The 13,848-nt window shown below is 45.5% G+C and overlaps 1 protein-coding gene across 1 annotated transcript in view; it reads right to left on the reverse strand.

Annotated features, from left to right (window-relative positions):
- Nucleotides 1-5,335: 5,335 nt before the first annotated feature.
- Nucleotides 5,336-13,848, reverse strand: part of glcci1a (glucocorticoid induced 1a) — a 9,398-nt gene continuing 885 nt past the window's right edge. The window contains exons 2-8 of the mRNA XM_024260795.2: nucleotides 12,965-13,111; nucleotides 10,369-10,466; nucleotides 9,135-9,228; nucleotides 8,780-8,932; nucleotides 8,487-8,697; nucleotides 6,943-7,063; nucleotides 5,336-6,871 (exon numbers count right to left, since the gene is read on the reverse strand). Coding sequence (XP_024116563.1) covers nucleotides 6,586-6,871; nucleotides 6,943-7,063; nucleotides 8,487-8,697; nucleotides 8,780-8,932; nucleotides 9,135-9,228; nucleotides 10,369-10,466; nucleotides 12,965-13,111 — 1,110 coding nt within the window. The 3' untranslated portion in view covers nucleotides 5,336-6,585. The remainder of the gene's footprint in view (nucleotides 6,872-6,942; nucleotides 7,064-8,486; nucleotides 8,698-8,779; nucleotides 8,933-9,134; nucleotides 9,229-10,368; nucleotides 10,467-12,964; nucleotides 13,112-13,848) is intronic.

Raw genomic sequence — 13,848 nt, forward strand, 5'->3', positions numbered from 1 at the left:
ACCTCAAAAACACTTAAAAGTGTGTCACTCTATGCTGCCCACCAGTGGCCTCATGGGAAGATTCCAGCCTGATGTGTTTTTACATCGTATTTTGAAGGTGAAAAAAGAAATGAATTCTTGTGAGATATTGAGGTCCTAGATTGTGTTCCTTAATGCACAGTTGTGTTTTTGTTTTGTTCTCCCTACAGATGGAAGCAGTTACAGTCTGGTAACTTCTGAGTCTTTTGCTTAATTCACATTTCTTTTCTTTTACATTTTAATATATATTTTTATATTTAAGTTCAATTTGTTAAACTGCATGTATTTTAATGGGATGACATTTGGCTTCATCAGTTTGAGCCCTGAAACTTTATCCTTTTATTTGGTTTATGCTCGAAGTTAAAAGGTCACTTTGGTATTTTTGCATTAAACCGCCATCAACCACCTCTTCCCTCTACCTTTTATGGTCCACTGGTCATATAATGTCAACGTCAGCTAGATCTGGTAGGGCTTATAGCGTATGCTACTTTTTTTCTACTGTTTCTCGTTGTGGGTTTGCAAAGGGGTAGAGATAGAACTCCAAGCATTACTGAATCTTCTGGATTGAAGTTTTCTAGACACATAAGAGATTGAAAGAACAGAATTGAGCATCCTATCATACAAACACCACGGAGGCCTTGAAGAAAAGGCGGGAGAGTCATGATGTGGGCTTCTTTCTCAAGATCTTTAATAATTCAAGTATTGTGAGTATTTTTCCCAGAACATTGATCCAGTCTAGAAGCAGAAATGTTGTAGACTGTTTAATTTTATTCTGAAACAGATGTTTTGTTCAGAAACCAGCCAGACAGAGTGATGTATGGCTAGCTTTATCTGATGTTATCTCCACGCGGCGTGCACACACGCGTTGTGATTGGGACCGTAATGAGAGCAGCAGCCGGTGCGTTTGGGTGGAGACGGGATGGAGCGGGGAGCTGCGCGCTGAGCCTCACCTCTGCCTCTGTCTGCAGACTCAGACGCTCTGATTGGGAACAATGCTCGCTAACAAGCTGCTAATTTAAAGACTTGATTGATCAGGGCGTGAAGTGAGAGTGAAGGACACGGCAACCTGTGCCGCGCCGCGCTGAACTCTGTGTCCTCACGCAGCCACTCGTGCATGCGAGTAATCAGAGCCATTATTTTCTTCTTTTTTTTATTTTCTCTTTTTAATAAATTGGGATTAGCATTTTAGCACAGAGCTGTGTTTGAACGGAGAACCGGCAGCTTAGCTGAGGAGGCTGGAAGAGCAGAGGATTACAAGAGGCTTTTTGCACTGTAATTTCATTTAAAAAGACTCCCACCTTTGTTTTCTGTGCCCAGGACGGCTGTGCTGGGAGCCCGAGATTAGCACAGAAAAGAGGTGGGGACAAAGCCGATTAGCGGCTGAAACTCTGCCAACAAGGCTTCTCCTGTTGGACGGTCGGCGTGCTTCCTGTCATTTCTATTTCCTGCAGTTAGAGTGGAGCAGGTGAGCCGGCAGGTGTCTGTCGCACACGCTCCGAGCAGCTCAGACAGGTGCGCGGCCGGGCGGAGACGCAAACAAGGCTTTCAATCAGCGGAGAAACCATCCAAAAAGGCGGGAAATGGGTTTCATTAGGACTTCTGCTCCACTTGTGATGGAGGTCTGCTGCCCCCTGCTGGACTGTTACTCAGCAACTGCATCTCCTGTGTCAGGAAAGAAGCAATATTTCTTAAATGACATTTCCTGTGGAGTTCGCATGTTTTCCTCTTGCATGTGTGGCTTTTCTCCAGGCAGTCCAAAAACATGCTGCAAAGGATTATTGATGCCTCTAATTTGTCTCTAAGTATGTGCGACCCTGTGACAGACTGGTGACCTGTTCATGGTGTTCACCGCCTTCGTCCAACAATAGCTGGGTTGACCCCAAAAGGACACAGTCTGAAGACGGATGATTTCTGCAGCAGGAATTCAACCTACAGGAGAAACCATCACCTGTGTGTCTGTTATTTATTTATTTCTTTTTACTTTTGCCCATAATTTGTTGCTTCCTGTGTTTATGCTTTGTGTTTATTCATTGTAATTCTGCAAAAATAAATGCTGTTTTATACATTTAAGTTCGAACTAAACTTGAAAATGAGAGCTTGGACTTGATAAGTTAAAACACTTCATGCGAACCTTTTTTCAAACTTTGCACACAGTCATTAATGATTATACTTTATGTATAATGTATTTTTTTATTTTATCACAATAAAATAAAATAAAAGTTTCAGATTTTATTCTGAAAATGTGGAGAAAGTCCCAAAAGCCAATTTCCATTACCAGGGTTTCAACCATCTAGGACGGTTGACTGCCACCAAAACCACATTGCACCGGCCCCTTTTTAGCCCTCCTGCAGGTGGGCAGCCCACTGGAGAGTGATCCCACGTTGTTCCTTTGGGAAGGACCCAACTGGGGGAGGAGCCTCAGCCACCTGGCGGTCGCCTGTGAGCTCAGACCCCAGGCCTGGCTCCAAGGTGGGGCTCTGATGACGCGCAATCTAGGTTGAGAAGCTTGCACCCGTTGAGAACTCGGAGTAGAGCCGTTGCCCCTCCAGAGGAGCCTGTTGAGGTGGCTTGAGCAGCTGGTCCGGATGCCACCTGGACGCCTCCCTGGGGAGGTGTTCCAGGCATGTCCCACTGGGTGAAGGCCCAGTGGAAGACCTAGGACACGCTGGAGTAATTACGTCTCTTGGCTGGAATGGGAACGCCTCAAGGTCCCTTCAGAGGAGCTAGGGGAAGTGGCCAGGAAGAGGAAGTCTGGCATCTTTGCTTAGACTGCTGCCCCGCAATCTGGTCTGGTCCCAGATGAGCGGAAGAACATAGATGGAAGGTGGTGAAAGTTCAGAGTGGTTATCTGGACTCATAGACTTGCATCTCTGCTTCATGACGTTCTTGTGAGGATCCACCGCTTCCGTTGACTTCCCTTTTACTCTGTTTAGTTTAAGTTTTCACATTATTTGCTTCTCATGGTCAGGTCCTTGTTTGTTTTCTTTTCCATTTTGCCCTTTTGCTCATTTTTGTAGCCTCCTGTGCTGGCTGTGTGGCCTTCAGCTGTCCAAACATTTTCTGCCGTCCTGCTCAACTGGAGTTTTCTTCACTGAAACTTCAGGAGAAAGGGAGGTTATGGTAAATGGTGTTACCTATATAGTCTTTTAGCATCTTCTTAGAAGCCCCTGAGTGCTTTATAGTCTCAGTCACATTCACATACTGTTGGCAGCTCCACTGGCACCACCAATAACCACCAGGAACTCTATGGCTCTCAGTGTCTTTCCTAAAGACACTTCAATACATGGACGGGTGGTGATGTTTGTGCATGGCGAATATCCTCACTGGCCAGAACTATGAAGTGTGCACAGACGAACACACTCATGGCTGCCATCAGAGCAGACTATTGTTTCACAGAGATGAAGACGCATAAATGCCAAGTGTTCGTCTCCGACATCTGTCCATGTGACCTCTCTTGGATATGATCCTCTCAATGCCCTGAAGACATCAGTTGTTCCATCTGGAGACAAGCTGTAAACTCCAACAGTTGTTCTCCTGGAAGGGACAGGTCCTCCTGCATCATTGACACGGTCTGGACTTGTTCTTGCAGGACTGAACTCATTTACCAAAAACTTCCCTAAAAAAAATGAAAAATAACATTCATTTCCAAGCTTTAAACTATAACTGATCATTTTTTGAATTCTTCCACTAATTTCTTGTCCACAGCAAATTCCTGATAAACCAATAGGAAAGGAGATCTGGAGGATTTAAGTTGAGCTTTGTAGCCATAGCTGAGACTGGGGATCAAACGGCTCTATCCATCCATCCATTTTCTTGTCCGCTTCGTCCCTTTCGGGGTTGCGGGGTGCCGGAGCCTATCCCAGCTACTGATGGGCGAAGGCGGGGTTCACCCTGGACAGGTCGCCAGTCCGTCGCAGGGCCTCAATCACACTCACATACACTCTCAGACACACCTAGGGGCAATTTAGAGTCACCAATTAACCTATGAAGCATGTTTTTGGACGGTGGGAGGAAGCCGGAGTCCCCGGTGAAAACCCACGCATGCACGGGGAGAACATGCAAACTCCACACAGAAAGGTCCCAGCCGGGAGTCGAACCGGGGCCTTCTCGCTGTGAGGCAAGAGCGCTAACCACTGCACCACCGTGCAGCCCTCAAACGGCTCTATTCTGATATAAACTACTACTACCACTAAAAAACTGTATAGTACGGAACTATCTAGAGCCCTGGATTTTAAAAGCAATTCAGACACCTTGCTTACTACTTTTCTTTCTTTATTTTAAGCGCTGGATATGATGTCACCAATTTCATGAAGTGAAAATCAAATCAATATGAATATTTTACGATGTCTATTTGTGACTCCACTGTGTTCTGATGATGAAAATGTGGATGGTTTAATAAAAAATTACATTTAAACACTTTTTTTGGACAAAAGTTCAACTGCAATGCATTGTGGTTTATATTTGTAGTGAGCATCAATGCGCTCTAGTTTTTTGAAAGGACTTGTGGGAAATTTTGGAATTGTAGAACACATTATATAGTGTGCAGGGAGGAAATTCTGAAATAATGAAAGTGTTAAATATTTCAAACAGCAATTATTAATTTATCTTCCATGAAAAATTAGCACTTGCGTCAATTAATTAAAGTGGATGCCTTCAAATTGGCACTGCCAAATACAAACCCCTGTTCCATCTAGTTTAACTTTAAAAGAGCATTCCAAAAACAGTCTAAAAAATGTGCGTAGCTACGCGTAAATGTTAACATTTTGAAGGCGGAAGCCCAAAACGCACATTCGTGCATGTTTACATGGACTTCTTATTAAAAGTGGTTGCTTGAACATGTGTTGCCACGAGCGATGTGATCGTAGCTTGAAAGAAAGTCTGGAGTAAGATTTGCACTGGTTCAACCTTTCGCGACCACCTCAAACGGTAGGAGGCGAACATGTGCTGGTAAGCTCCTCCCTGTTTCTAAATGTGCATTTAAGACATTTACTGTATATAGAGAGCTGGACAGAGCAAGAGTGACATCACCCATGGAAAACATCTTGCTTTTGGTTCCAATGAAATGAAGTCAGCTCAGTTGCCACTTTTCCACTATAAGGCCATCGCCACGTTGGAACCAGACGTTGTCAGTAGAAGTGATTGAAGCGAGTTGGTCGAGTTGGTTCCTATTTGGAATGCTAGGGGGTACTCAGTCCAGTTCTCATATACAGTCAGTAGTTCAAGTTGCATCACATGCCCGGTGTGAACGTAGTTTCACACCGAATATCAGCTCAACACAACATTACTGAGGCAGATTCAGACACACAACTGCACAAAGTGGACCAGACAACCAGATTTATTGCCATAGTGCGTAAAGGTGCACGGGGTGGGGGGCGGGGGGCAGGAACACAACCTCCGCAGGCTATTTTTGATTTGTGGGTTTTCCTCGGAGCTGCCTGCTGGTCCTACTTCCACCCTCCTTCAGAGGATGAGGTGCCGGGAATGGTTTGACTTGGAATGGCTACGGAATAGAGCTGGATGCCGAGCGGACGCACAGAAACACGGAGATCTGAAGCTCTCAAACAAGACCAGAAACCTCATATTAGACAGAACTTTCCGTTGGTGGAATTTTTAACTACAGATGTCTGAATGATGAAGAAACGTGTGTGTTAAACATCAAAAACATGAACAAAAAATGCTTGCAATGAAGCGAACATCAGCTAAACGTTTTCACTCTGACTGGTCCATGGTTGCAGTTTCATTTTGAACTGAGATTTGTTCTGATTATATCAAATTTGAACAATCATGAGTAAAACCTGAACTATAGATGTTTCATTTTCATGAGATTAATCTGTAACTTTGTATTTCCTGCAGCACACTTCATTACAGACATCCTGAAAGAGAGATTCTTAATCCACACGGGTCGGAGAGTTCAACCCCTCTAAAACTGTGAGTGTGCAGCATCTGCAGCTCCGTGGTCCCGTTCGACTAAAAGCAGTTGCTGCAATTAAGAATAACTACAGATGTTCACAAATGCTGCATCTCCAATCGGTCCTCTCTTGACCTTCTCCACAGAGAGTTTTTATCACAAGCAGCAGGAGGAGGAGGAGGAGCTGCCCCGGTCAGTGTGTGCTAAAGTCACCAGCAGGGGGCACTGCACTCGGTGGGGCAGATGATTCCCTCTATAGCCAGATCAGTGACCCAGCAGTCTTCCTAGCACACTTCATAATGTATTTATATATCTCTTTCTATATATATTTATCTATATATGTCTGCAGCTTATTTGTACAGTGAGAACAGAATTGAACATATAACTTAATCAGAAATATACTACCACATTAAGATGCATGCCCCACCCCCCACCCCCCGGCTGCGTTCACGCAGACAGTCGGGCTTTCTGCAGCACAGAGCGCGAGTCTAGGTGGAGTCATTGGGGTGGAGCTCGGGGAACGTGGTTGCTGTGTCATGCAGAGACAGAAGGGATCGGAAGAGGGTCAGCACAAAGAGCGTCCCCCCCTCCCCGCCAGGACAGTGGGTTGTGGTGCTCACTAGGAGGGGCCAGGAGACAGAGTCCAGCTCTGTTCAGGTTTAGCTGTCCTGCTCGGGCTCTGCAGTCTCTGAGGGTGAGGGCTCCTCGGGGGGGTCGTCTGTGCTGGTGCTCGTGGAGACCTGAGCGGGGGCGCCTTGGAGCGAGGACGCCCCCTGTGGATGCGAGGCCGCCGTGCCGTCCTGGCCGGGCTCCAGGGCCGCAGCCAGTTGCAGGGAGCCGGGGAGTCTGACGGGGCAGAAGGCGGAGCCTGTGGGGATGAAGTTAACCTTGTTTTTGTCGGGGCAGGAGAAGAGGGGGGCAGAGGGCGATGCAGACTGTCTGGAGCTGCAGAGAGAAACGGGAAGAGTCAGAGATGCTGTTGAAGCGGCCGACTGGGGTGCGGCAGATCTCCTCACCTCATCTCCTCAAAGGCTTTGATCTTCTCACAGCCCTCAGGAGGCTCCCGTTTGAACATGTAGCTGTTGTTGGGTTTAGGCGACGAGGCGAACTTAGGCAGAGGAGAGCTGCTTCCACTGTCTAGAAGAAGAAGAAACAGTTTTTTTTGGTTTTATTTTTTTTTTAACACAAACCTGTCCAGATATGACAAGTTTGAAAAGATCCTTGAAAAGGAGCTAAATAACAAAACCAGCTAGGATGACTGCAATTTTAGCAGCACAAATCCTGAATTTATGATTAACTTCTAAGAATGTATCAGAGCTGTAAAGTTGGAACAAAGCTGGGACGTACGTGCATACTGCTGCATGCATTTAAACCCAACAGTAAAGCACTCGCATGGAGATATGAGGCGTTCTAATTAGTGCTGCCACAAATAATTATAGTCGACTAATCACCGATTATTTTTTCCGATTAGTCGACTAATCGGGTCGTGCGCAAACTGGATGTGAAGCACACATCTTAGCCATCATTAGCTTTAAATTAACTACAAAGTAAATATATAGCATTACCCGCGATAATGCTATTGTGAAAACTGTAAACTGAATTTGGCCGCTGGAGATGCTGAAATTGATAGCTAAAATCCCTGAAGTTGATAGCTGAAATCGCTGAAGGTAATAACTGAAAATGCTGAAGCTGATAGCTAGCTAAAATATTAGTTAATTGCCAAATTAGCCATTATACATCAACTTTACAACACTCCTACTCCATATAATATGAAGTAACGACTAATCAACTATAAAATTAGTGTTCGACTATTTTAAGAGTCGATTAGTCGTTGATTAGTCGACTAATCGTGGCAGCTCTAGTTCTAATACAGCAAACTATCAGTCAGGAACCTAGACACACTAACCCACAACCGTGATGCATTCAGCTGTAACACACTTAGGAGCAACAGTCTCGGTGACACACATGCAGGTGTAACACACTTTCCCGCAGGAACCTGTAACACAATGACACACACACATGCAGCTGCAACACACTAACCTACAAATGTAACGCACAGACCCGCATCCATAGCACACGTGCAGCTGTAACACTAACCCATAACTGTAACACATTTTGTAACACACCTAACCCGCATTAGAACAGACCTACTTGCAGCTCTAAGACACTTAAGGAACAGTACCAACATACCCACAAGCAGCACAAATGGACTCACCCACACCTGCAATGCACTGAACTGCAACTATAGAACAACCATGCGCAGCAGGAACGCTCTCATGCACGACTGTCACGCAAAGTTGAAGCTCTCTCCAGTGCAAATGTAACACATCCACAACAATCTTTAATGCTGGGTTGTGACATTGTGAAGCTTGCATGCACCTCGGAGGGATTCACAAGGATCATTTTTACTTTGGGGTCACCTGATGTGTCTGTTGAAATATAACTGTTGGATGCCAAGTTCAAGACAATCAAGCCCCACTTTTGTTACAGTTGCATGTTGTATATAAGACTATGTGCGTGACATTGTGTCGAGAAATTATTTTTTTGTGGCCGTGGTTACCTTTGTCCCGCTCGTACAGCAGGTCCTCTGTCGAGTACGGGCTACCGTCGTGGGATCCTGGTGGGCAGGCTGGGGAGGGACACGGCGACAGGCTGGAGCAGCTGCTGGATCGGCCCGGGCCTGATGGGGTCTGAGTGTCTGCGCTGCGGGAGCTGCTGCTGCGTTGCTGTGGGGGGAAGGGGGCCCGACGGCCGTCTGGGACCTCTAGGGACTGCGGACACCCGGAGGAATGGGACAGTCAGACCTAGTCAGAACCGCTGAAGGAAAGGTGGAGGAGAAGAAGCAAAGCTGACCTTGAGCTCCTCCTTTTCTCCGTTGTCTTTGATGAAGACCTTCTCCAGCTCATGGTTGATGCCCTCCATGCTGCTGGGAACCCTGGAGATGGAGGGCTTTGGCACAGAGATGTTGGACAGCGGCATCTGAGCCGACTTTGACATGGAAACCTGCTGTAGTCCACACACATTTACAACAGAGTGGATGTCATGACGCAGATCTGAGACAGCGCAGTCAGAGGGTGTGTGTGTTCAGATGAGGAACACTCCCCGTCTGTTATCATCAAGATGGTCGCAGCCTTCTATCTAAAGTCAGACTTTTCCGCTGCTGGAGGGACGTTTCAAACATGGGAGCTGAGAGGAAGGGTCAGCTCACCTGAGTGTGCAGCAGGAGTGCAGGTGAAGACTTGGTTAGCGCTGCAGGACAGCTGGTCCCGGTCTCTGCTGAAGCTCCTCTGTCTGATGATGAGCTGAAACAGAGAATCATTTATAATATAGTTACTTTTAAGATAAAATTCGTTTTTTACTTTTGGAAAAAAATGTAAACACTAAATTGCCCCAGCTTTGAAATTCAAACCGATGTATCTTTCCTTTCTCAGCTAAAATGTCCTATAGTACCAAACATGTACTGTAGGACTTAAAGCATCCAGCAGGGGGCAGAATCCTCTCGGACGTTTGAACCCTCCACTAGGATCCTCACATCACAGGGTCAGTGTGGCTCCTGTTCAGCAGCTCCAATGAACACCCTCTGTGAGAGCTGCTGGTTTCTAAAAATAAACCATTTTACATCCAGGTCTGGTTGTGAGATTTGGCGCCACCTGGTGTGCAAGTTTGCAGGAAGCAGCACGCAGTTTGGAGCTTTTGCAGCATCTTGGACTATTTTTTTCTTTAGTTTTATTTCATGATAATAGAACCAATAAAATTCACTGACAAATGTAAAAGTAGCTTTTAAAAATAGCTAGTAAACTGATCTTATTCACAACAAAAACGAAAAATACTTGCAATTTGATCCTTTATTTCACATTTGTGAAAGTAGTTAGTAAGCAAGACAACTCAATTTTTTTAATGTTTGCTTATTTGTTTTTACCTTTTACAAATCAAAAATAATAATTTGGATTCATAACTCATAAATGCAGCACTGCTCTTCAAGAGCTGTCATTAATCCATACATTATGCAACATCATTACAAATTAATAGGGCAATCTCTTTGGCAGGATTTGCTTTGAATATGGACATTTGTTCACATAATTTTTCTGATATTTCTTGTGTTTTTTTTAACGCAATAGTACATTTTTTCCAATCATGAGCTCCAAAATGGACTTGCTTCCTCCTACAGGTCTGTTTCACTCATTTGTGTCCACTTAAAAAAAAAAAAGTAAGGTGTTTGGAGACATCATTGGAGTTTAAATGATTGCTTACGATGACCGTTTATCTTTCTTTTGGGAATGCGATGGAGAGCAGTAAAACTGTAACCACACAAACAGCGTTTTCATCTTGGCAAAAGCAGGCATCTCCACTCGTTCTTACTAGGGATACTGAAAGGCTAAAGACGATTTGCTTCCTCCGTAACACACGAACATGTAGCAGCAGCCGAGCTCCACCTTGCTTACCTCTCATTCAATGTGCGATGCCCATGGGCATCAAGATGCTTCGCCCTGCGAGGAAGCCTCCACCGATGGCGCCCAGGAAGCAGCTGACTCCACAGCAGCTGCACACAGACACAGAAGACGATCCTCACCTTCAAGGCTTTAAAGGAAAAGCTGTTTTTTAGGTCTGATTTAGCTCCTTTAATGTTCTTCATGAAGATATTTGACTTTGATCCCTCTTGTTCTGAACAAAGATCCTTTTTCTGGCATGATCAACGACTAAAACTCAGATGTTGTAAAGAAAAAAAAACGACTAAATGTGATGAGTCACAAAAAGACGACGACATTTTAATAAAACATCACATTTTGGTTGAATCTTTAGTGAAACAAAAAAATATGTTCGGTGGATTCTCACAGTGACTAGGCTGCAGAGGCTGCATCTGAACTGCTCGGATGATGTAACTGCTAAGAAGATCAAGATCAAACAGAAAAGAGCAGAGCTGCACCGCTGCAGACGAGAAGCTGCCCATCACCAAGACTACACCTCGTTTTGGTCATGGCTGCAGCTCCTCGGTGTCCGTGCAGCTTTGACACCTCTCCATCTGCTTCCTTTTGAAGGATGCGAAGGAAGGTTGCTAGAAATTGCTGCTCAAACAGAAACCTTCACTGGAGGAGTCTGCAGCATTTCCTCAGGCCCCTCCTGCACATTTCTAGAAAACAGTGCACCTCGTCTTCACTATCCTCCAAATGTTTTCTTTTTTTATTTTTAGATGAGCTGTATGCCAGCAATCGTGAATGTTCTGTTTGTGAACAGCCAGTTCTTTTAAATTACTCTAACATGGTGATCTAGATGCATCTTTAGAAGCTGGGTCACAAGATGTATTTACTGGGGAATAGATTGCTTTTTTTTCCTTTTGCACAGTGTGTGGGTTAGACTTAATTTTTAAAAATATATATTTGTTATTTTCCCACTAGAGGGCACTGTAGGTGTGTATATCAATATTTACTACTTACAGGAACACAGAAGAGGAAGCACTGCTCAGTGTGACGCCATGTACACAGGTATGTTCACACGCGTTCTTGAACGCACATTTAGCCCATGGTTTTCTCACAGGACTTACAAGTGGGGGCTTCTTCTTCTACTGTTTACTAGGGCATGTCCACCACCTACAGTTGGAAGAGGCGTGGTGCGGAATGAGGAAGCGATGCAAATCTTGCTCCAGAAAAACATAATGTCATAGAATTCCATCCGTGCACAAACCACAATTATTCATTTCTCCTCATGATCAATTTTCAAACTCTTGGCCCTTCCATGAATGAATGAATCCATATACATCACAACCAAGTCTGATTGATCAAAGTTTGAGCTGGTTTAACTTTCATATGCATCCATTTTGTACATAGATCCCAGAAACAGTTGTAGAAACTTGCATAGCAATGGATGAACAATCACGTGTAGCCACACAAGTTTCTATGGCCGTTTTCTGGCTCCATGTACAAAATGCCTGTCAAACTGACCAATCAGGTAGACCATGTCATCCATACTATTCCTACGGTAGGTTGTGCAGGTAAAAAGTAGAAAAAGAAGAGGAAGCCCCTCCCTGCTTGTCCAGTATAAACACAGAGTGCTAAACGCCACACTTCTGGTCTTAATAGTCACCTCAAACCTTCTAGAGGAGCTCTGATGCTATTTTAAGAGATGCTTGTGTCTCTTGATTTTTTTAAATATAGATAAACAAAGAGAGGAGAAGCTAAAATCATAATAATAATAACCAGCAGCCACGCTGACCCTGCAGTGGTTGAAGGTCACCTACAGGAGAGCACCTGGTTTAAAGACAGCATCCCTTTGCAGGGTTGATGCTGAGGGAGGGGGGCACAGATGACCAGATGATGCAAAACATGCTCTGAGGTTAGCTTGAAGGCATCTGCTGTTTTTTAGAGCCTTTCATTGGACACCCACCCACCCCCATCCTCATCCCCATCAGCAGCTCCTCTGGGGTTCATAAGATGCTTGTTTACATCCAGTCGAGTCTCGATTCTCCTCCTAAAATCACGGTTTCCTGTTGGAATCCTGCTGACAGAAAACAGAGCATCCCTGCTGCCGACGTCACCCCGCTGGGAGCCGCGTCACGCAGCGCCTCCATGTTTGAGTTATGACCTAATTACATCGTTAGCTAGCTAGCTTAGCTCATTCGCCGGAATCCCATAAAGAAAGCGGGGTTTTTACAGGACCATGCGGTGTAAACGCAGAAATATCCGCCTTAAAGCGGCGGTACCGCCCTCACCCGAACCTCAAGAACCCCCTTTACAGTTCGGCTGTCATGTCAGCGAAATAGCACCACGAACACGAACAAAAACGGATGTTTTAGTGCAGCCACGCAGCTCGGCTTACCAAAACAAAACGTGGCGCCGCAGCTGCTTCTTTCTGTTGACGTTGTTGTTGTTGTTCTGACGTGCCCGCTGCTGTCGGAACCAGAACCAGTTCACGCTGTGCTGCTCCTGAGCCGACGCGGCTGTCAGCCCACCTATAAGCTCCCAAAGAACCCGGAACCGCCGCGCGACTAACGCAGACCTAGCATAGCAGACCGAACCGCCGTCATAAGCAGCCGGAGCAGCTTACCCAGCACAGCGGACTCGCAGGCCGGGGGGGATGCGCTCGGCAGCTGGGGGTGTGTTTGTGTGGGGAGGGGGGGTCCACCTCAGCCCTGCCGTTCGAGCCGCGTCGGTTCGGGTGGGTCGGAGCTGAAGCACCGGAACGTCGTCGGTCCTACGTTGCTCCCGGCGACGGAGGAGGAGGAAAGAGCGCGGCGGGTTGGGCCGTGCAGATGTGCACGCAGGCGCTGGTTCGGCTCTGGTGCTGCTGGGAGGAGGAGAGGGGGCGCGGGGGGCGCGCTAGGGATGCTGACAGCAGCCCGGGGTCACGCGGAGATGGGGGTGGGGGGTAGTTATCAGAATGATGGAGGGAAATTAGATAGTTATGAGAGTAAATTAATAGTTATCATCAGTTCCACACTGGTGGCCCCTGTGGTCGCGCTTGTCACTCATGCGCATCACACCTGTGTTGGGACGTAGTGACGCAGTGGGGGGCGTCACTGTCTCAGCTGTTCATCAGCAGCTTATCCAAAGTTTTTATACAATATAACAATATTTACAGACGTGGACAAAATTGTTGGTAGCCCTCAGTTAAAGAAGGACAAACCCACAATTCTCACTGAAATCGCTCAAAACTTACAAAAGTAACAATAAATCAAACACCTGTGATGTCAATTAAAGGACACACCTGAGTTAATCATGTCACTCTGGTCAAATAGTTTTCAATCTTTTATTGAGGTACCATCATTTTTGTCCAGGCCTGTTTCATTAGTTTAATAATTATGTTAATCAACAATTCAAAAATGATGGCTGATTTTGATTGTTTAATTTTCAGTAAATGTTTTATTTATTGTTACTTTTGTAAGTTTCAAGTGATTTCAGTGAGAATTGTGGGTTTGTCTTTCTTTAACT

Source organism: Oryzias melastigma, linkage group LG13 (assembly GCF_002922805.2).
Source record: "Oryzias melastigma strain HK-1 linkage group LG13, ASM292280v2, whole genome shotgun sequence".
NCBI classification, from domain to species: domain Eukaryota; kingdom Metazoa; phylum Chordata; class Actinopteri; order Beloniformes; family Adrianichthyidae; genus Oryzias; species Oryzias melastigma.